This window comes from Octopus bimaculoides, chromosome 28 (genome assembly GCF_001194135.2).
Source record: "Octopus bimaculoides isolate UCB-OBI-ISO-001 chromosome 28, ASM119413v2, whole genome shotgun sequence".
In the NCBI taxonomy this organism is placed as follows: Eukaryota; Metazoa; Mollusca; class Cephalopoda; order Octopoda; family Octopodidae; genus Octopus; species Octopus bimaculoides.
In genome coordinates, this window is record NC_069008.1 from 17159063 (window position 1) to 17165858 (window position 6796).

General features: G+C 42.6%; 1 protein-coding gene across 2 annotated transcripts in view; it reads right to left on the reverse strand.

The window, feature by feature from the left end:
• Positions 1–467: 467 nt before the first annotated feature.
• Positions 468–6796, reverse strand: part of LOC106881809 (zinc finger protein 280D) — a 39263-nt gene continuing 32934 nt past the window's right edge. For both annotated transcript variants that reach the window (XM_052977446.1, XM_052977445.1), the window contains 9 exons: positions 6536–6752; positions 5110–5219; positions 4500–4629; positions 3798–4100; positions 2963–3051; positions 2265–2435; positions 1962–2141; positions 1254–1485; positions 468–697 (listed from right to left, as the gene is read on the reverse strand). In XM_052977446.1, coding sequence (XP_052833406.1) covers positions 483–697; positions 1254–1485; positions 1962–2141; positions 2265–2435; positions 2963–3051; positions 3798–4100; positions 4500–4629; positions 5110–5219; positions 6536–6749 — 1644 coding nt within the window. In that variant the 5' untranslated portion in view covers positions 6750–6752 and the 3' untranslated portion in view covers positions 468–482. The remainder of the gene's footprint in view (positions 698–1253; positions 1486–1961; positions 2142–2264; positions 2436–2962; positions 3052–3797; positions 4101–4499; positions 4630–5109; positions 5220–6535; positions 6753–6796) is intronic.

Here is a 6796-nt window from a genome sequence, read left to right on the forward strand (position 1 = left end):
ACTTTAAGAAGAACGTTAGTGGTTGGTCGGAGCATAGGCATATAGACGAGTGTGTGTGTGTGTGTGTGTGTGTGCATGACTTTTGTATGTGAGTAAATGAATGAGTTAGTCATTTGTGTGTATACATGGCTGTGCAAACATGCATGTGCGTGTATATATATATATATATATATATATATATATATGCATGTGCACACACACAAGCACACGCACTTATATGTACATCGTGCTGGAGTAAGAGAAATGGAATCAGTACAGTGATGTAGAAATATCTAGAAAAATGAACAGAGTTTGTGATGATGGTGACGATGATGATGGATGGATGCTGTGGTGGTGGTGGTGGTGGTGGTAGTAATATCGGATGAGACAAGAGACAAGAAGAGAACAGTGAAAGAGATGAAATGAGACAAGACATACAATGTGAAATCAGATGACAAAATGATGACGATGACGACGATGACAAGCGATGATTACAAAGTCCCTTACCGGAAGTGTCCGGCAGTGTTCATGTTGGCTTTGCATTCGATACATTTATAAGTCTCCATGTATTCGGGTAGCTTCATTCCATGGTAGTCCATAACTTTGGTGAGTGCAGGGGCATTCAATGACTTCACCCCTTTGTCTTTAGACGGGGCCACACCCGGCTCCGGTACTTTTATCATCACTTGGTCAGGGGTCGTGTATTTGGCATTCATACCTGCAGAGACACAGACAGACAGTATAGAGATATAGATTTCGATTTCAAATTTTGGCACAAAGCCAGCGTTTTCGAAGAGAGGGGGTAAGTTGATTACATCAATCCCAGTATGCAACTGGTACTTATTTTATCGACCCTTAAAGGATGAACGGCAAAGTCAACCTCAGCAGAATTTGAACTCAGAACATAAAGACAGACACAATGCCATTACGCATGTTGATGACGATGATGATGATGACAATGACAATGATGATGGTGACGATGACGACGATGGTGTTGATGAGGGTGATGATGACAACAACAATGATGATGGTGATGATGACGAGGTGATGAAGATGAGATGACAATGATGACGGTGGTGTTGACAACGGTGATGATGGAGATAACAATGGAGATGATGTTGGTAATGATGACAACAACAACAATGATGATGGAGATAATGATGATGATGATGACAACAACAATGATGATGATGGTGACAATAAGATGACAGTATAAAAGAAAGATGAAGGCAAACAAAAACGAATGAACGAAAGAGTAGGCTAGGGTCACTCACCTATGACTCCCTTTTGGTTCGACTGGTGGTCCTTCTTGCGGTGAGCCTTCACTTCCAAAGAATTGAAGAATGTCAGCTTACATATGGGACATTTTCGAGAATTCGTCTTGGACTGATGTTTCAGGAGGTGGTGATAGTACATTTGGGTCTGACCCCAGCCATTGGCCACGAATTTAACACGGAATATCTTCAAACAGTACAGACACAGGATGAATGGAGAACTGTCATGTTTCTGAAATGCAAACATGACCATCGGTCAGAGAAATACAGGGAGAAACGAACAGATGACCGGAGGGTCTGAGAAGCTAAGACTTGTTGTTTTAACAAACAGCCAGAAGTTTAAAAAAAACAAACCAGACATTGTCCTAACAGCAAGATGACTATGAGGTCAGATCGGCTAACAGACATGTTTTAACAAATAGTCAGATGGGCAGGAGGTTTGGGCCTCAAGGAGGCAATGTGGCCAGTGCCGGTGTCGTGTAACTAACACCCATGCTGGTGGCATATAAAAAGCATCTATTGAGCACTGGGCCTCACAGAGGCAATGGCAAATGACCGAAACCTTTGGAATACGCCGTGCTTGAGAAGAAGATCCATCAGGTCAAGTGAATCATAGTCGTGGTAGATACTGGCGTAAAAAAATGAAAGTTCAACCCCCACCTGCTGAAAAAACCAAAACATAAAAAAAAGAAAAAAAAAAGAACTTACCTTCTTGAAGTGGTCGACTGCGTCACTGTACATGGATGAGCGGAAATTGCACATTTGACAAATATATGGCATCTCGCACGCTGTGTGCACTTGGCGCATGTGATTGGTTAACGCAAGTCGACTGTCATGGTCCTTCTCGCAGATGCGACACAGGAGCACGTTGGCATTGTTCATATGGACCTGGTCAGAGCAGAGAGAGAGAGAGAGAGAGAGAGAGGAGACAGGTTAATGACTATTGTTTGACCAAATGCAGTGCTGCAGCATGGCCACAGTGAAACAAATAAAAGGACAGAGAGTGCTTACCTTCTCAATGTGAGTTTGCATTTCAAAAGGAGTATCAAACTGTTTGTAGCAATGTTTACACTGGGTGAGGTCGCTGAGGTCAAGATTCTGTTGTTTCTCGCTGTCAATATGACCCTGCATGTGCATCATGGTGCGCACGTTATTGTACAACATCTTGGAACAATACCAACACTGCAATACAACAAGAACAACAAATTAGAAGAGAACAAAGCGATAGCCATGGAGATAGAAAAGAGTGCAGTGGGTGCTTTGCGTTTCTGACATGGTGCTAGCCCCAGCGAGGTTTGCTTTGGCAGGTTTTCTGTAGCTAGATGCCCTTCCTAATGCCAACGAGCACTTTACAGAGAGGACCGAGCACCTACCACATGGCACCGGTGTGACAAAGGTCCCTCAAGTGAGAGGAGGTGTGCTACTGAATGAGGGCGGGGGGCTTTGTGACAGGTGATGAGAGATTAAAGCAGCGGGTGGGAAACGCCCACCTGCAGGCACAATTGCACCTGCAAACCCATTTTATTGCGCCTGCAGGATGGTATACTCATATGAACAAAATATAGTAAATTTTCCAATTATAAAATTTATGTGATACTTCGGCAGACTTTTAACTCAGAAAGTTAACCTGGGCAAAACGCCATTATGCATTTTGCCCCCTATATTAAAGATTCTACTCCCTTAAGAATAAAAAAAAAGGGGGAGCTTACCTTAAATCTGTGTTCTCCTTTCTCTTCCCAATAATTTGGGTCACCTTCCATTTTGCCATAATAATATTCATCCAGTGGGACCCAGTTTCCTGAAAGAAGGTAAAAAAACACAAAATAAAAATGAAGTCCCCCAAAAACAGGGGCACAGGTTCAATCCTCAGATGTGATGCACACACGGCATTTTAACCCTTAGTATTTAAAGTGGCCAGATCCAGCTTATCACACTTACCCTACAGTGTCATTCTAAAAACAAACAATCCCATCATTGAAATCTCAAAGCCATGAGATAATCCAGGATTAATTGTAAACAATGTGAATAAATAAGCATTACAATTTGGTGTAGTAATCTGAATGCTAAAGGGTTAAAATAGGGACCACGTGAACCAATGAGGGGGCTTCTATGTAGTCATTTGGCCTTACACAATGTAACAGCCAAATCTCCCCTCAACAAACTCCCTACTCTCTTTAACCGTTTAACATGTAAACCAGCCATATCCAGGGACCAAATATTCTGCTTGTTATATGTTCAAACTGGCCAGATCCAGCCTCTCACACTTATCCTACAATGTCATTCTAAAAATAAACAATCACATCATCAAAATTTCAAAGCTATGAAATAATGAATGAGTAATTAAAACAACATGTTGACAGAGTAATCATCATCATCATCATCATCGTCTAACGTCCATCTTCCATGCATCCATGGATAGGACGGTTGACAGGAGCCAGCCAGGCATGATGACCAATGACAACAAAACCAGAACATAATTCACCCACCCCCCACCCCTTCCTGAACAACTACTGCCCCCTGTTGACCAAAAGAGAAGAAACTGACCGGCAGAGGAATCTGTTGAAGTTTTTCGCTGCACCTTCTTTTTGGGTGGGGACTGGGCCGAATCTGTGTCTGCTGCCCGTTTCAGTGTTGTCGAGGCAGTGTCCAAGGGATCGGTTTTCTTGAAGCCATAGCCGATGGTGTTGGCACTGGTGGTCCCTTGGTCACTTTGGCCGAGGCTGCTGTTGTTGTTGTTGTTGCTGCTGTTTCCACTTCCAACTTGTCTGTGATTGGCAGCGGAGAGCAAAGAAGAGATAGCCTTTGGTAAAATCAGGGAGTGTTGCTGCGACAGGGAACTGTTTTCCCCTGTGGGAGAGAAAAAAGGTCAGAGGTTAGAGGAGACAACGGAGGGGGGTGGGGCGAAAGGTCGAGTGAGTGGTCAGAGGCTGGAAAAAGCGAGGTGAAATGGTCAAGTGATGATAAGGTTAGCAGTCAAAGGAAAAGAGAGAGGTCAAGTAAACAAGTGAGATGAGGTCAGAGGTTAGGTTAGAGCGGTGGTCAAATGGACAGAGATAAACAAACTAGAAAGACAAACAGACAGCTAGCTAGATAGACTGACAGACACCTAGACAGACAAATAAGACTGACAAACAGACAGACAGACAGACAAAACAGGAAGATTAGACAGAAGGAGAATGTTAAACGAAGAAAAAAATTTTTTAATGAAGGCAAAGCATTAATAAAAAACATGAAGCATAAACTTACCAGGTTTCCGCATTTGTCCCTGGACTTTTCCGAGAGACATGTTTCCCGCAAGATTTTTATTGAGGGTGTTGGCAGTGAGCATGGAGTTTGAAAGAGAAGAGCGCTGTAATTGGTTAGCATGAAGTTGGGACTGGAGGAAAAAAGAAAGAGAACAGTAATTTTAAGATAAACTCACAAAATGACGGGATACGAAGGGATTCAGAAGTTCAGTTAACATTCAACTCTTTAGCATTCGGATTACTCTGTCAAACACAGTAATTATTTGGAATTAAACATGAATTATCTTCCAGCTGCATCTTCTTGTGTGTGTGTGTGTGTGTGTGTGTATACACACGCGACAGGCTTCTTTCAGTGTCTGTCTATGAAATCCGCTCACAAGGCTTTGGTTGGCCTGAGGCCATAGTAAAGGATACTTGCCCAAGGTTCCACACAGGGAGACTGAACCCCGAACTATGTGGTTGGGAAGCAAGCTTCTTACCACAGAGCCACAAAAGTGAAAAGCACACACACACACACACAAACACATTTTCACTTATACACACACGATTCACACTTACACACACACACACAAAAAAAACAAACAAACACACAAACATATAGACACACTTACCTTCAGAAGCTGTGTCGAACCCATTCTAGATTGCTGAACCTGGTTTGGAATTCGGGTCGCTGGCGTCTCACCAACAATGATCACATCAGGGGATTTACTCCTAGGAAGGGCTGAAAGATAATAACATAAACAGTTACCCTCAGGGCAGGCTTCTGGGTGGTGAGTAGTTTGCACACCCCGGAGGCTCGATATTGCAATGTTCCACGGTCAACAATGGAGTGTGCCACGCAGTTTTAAAACTATCTATCCATGCGTGAACATGTTGGAAAGTAGGTTAACAATTTGATTGCACACAGCTACACAATCAATCTTTTCACACCTACCTGGCCAAGACATATCCAGGTTCTAAGAGAGACAAAAAACTTCCTGTTTAAAAGTGATCTAAATTAAAGCCTCCACCCACAAGATTAATAATGACAAAGTTATTTTAATAAATTCGCCATTATTGTCAAAATTAATTGCAAGAAAGAGAAAGTATTTCAACAGAAATATGATAAGTCATCATCATCATCATTCAACATCTGTTTTCCATGCTGGCATGGGTTGGACAGTTTGATAGGAGCTGACCAGCTGAAGGGCTATCCAGGCCCCATGTTGGTGTGGTTTCTATGGCTGGATGCCCTTCCTAATGCCAACTACTTTACAGAGTGGCACTGGGTTCTTGTACGCAGCATCGACACGGGTGGTTGTTACGTGGGACCAGCCCCTACAAGCCTGCAAGACTAGGGATGCTCAGCTGGAGAGGGTTGCAGGGGACAAGCCCGTATGCGAGGGCAACCATGCTTTTTTTTACTAGCTTGACATGTCAAAGGATTTCAACAGAAAAAGGGTAACAAAAGGGTTAAAGGGATCTAATTTAAAACCCTCCATTAAAATGTTAAATTTATGTTCCAAACGCCCAGATTAATAATTAACAAAATTATTTTAATAAACTCTTCATTATTTTCAAAATTAATTAAAACAGCAGTGGATTTCAACAGAAATATGGTAACAAAAGGGTTAAATAACTTTATCTTTACCAAGAGGATTAACCTGGTGTTAACACTTTTGACACCGATCCACATGAGACCACCACTCCTGGTATTAATATAGTAATTTCCTCAGCCATTTACACAGGCTGTTCCAGTGATCTGATGAACTAGAACCCTCGTCATCATAAACTGACAGCGTACCAGTTATACATACAGTTACCACCCATGACAGGCAGCAAGGGTATCCCAGGGGTGGATATTACAGCACCCCAGGGTAGACAACAGACAAAACCAAAGCACAGAGACAGACTAAATAGAGCACCAGATGAACAGAGAATAAAGCAACCTTTCTGGTAGACAGTGACCTCATTAGAGGTTTTGTTATTTGGCTAAAAATAGAAATTAACTTAGAAAAGGGTGGGAACAGGGTGGAGAGGGAGAAACTGTCAACTTACAAGCTGGGGTAGTAACAGACGATGCTTTCTGTTGTATCATTTGACGGGCTTTTGCAGCTTTGATACGTTGGACTGCTTTCTCGTAGTCATCCAGGGCCCGACGGGAAGCCTCGATTTGCCACGGAGACAAATCGTCCTCTTCACATTCCATCATGAGCTCCAGGGAGCTCTGGTTCGATCGCCGAAGCGAGTATGGTCCTTTTATCTTCGCCATTATCTGAGGAAGAGAAAAGAAAAGCAAAAAAAAAAAAAAAAAAAAAA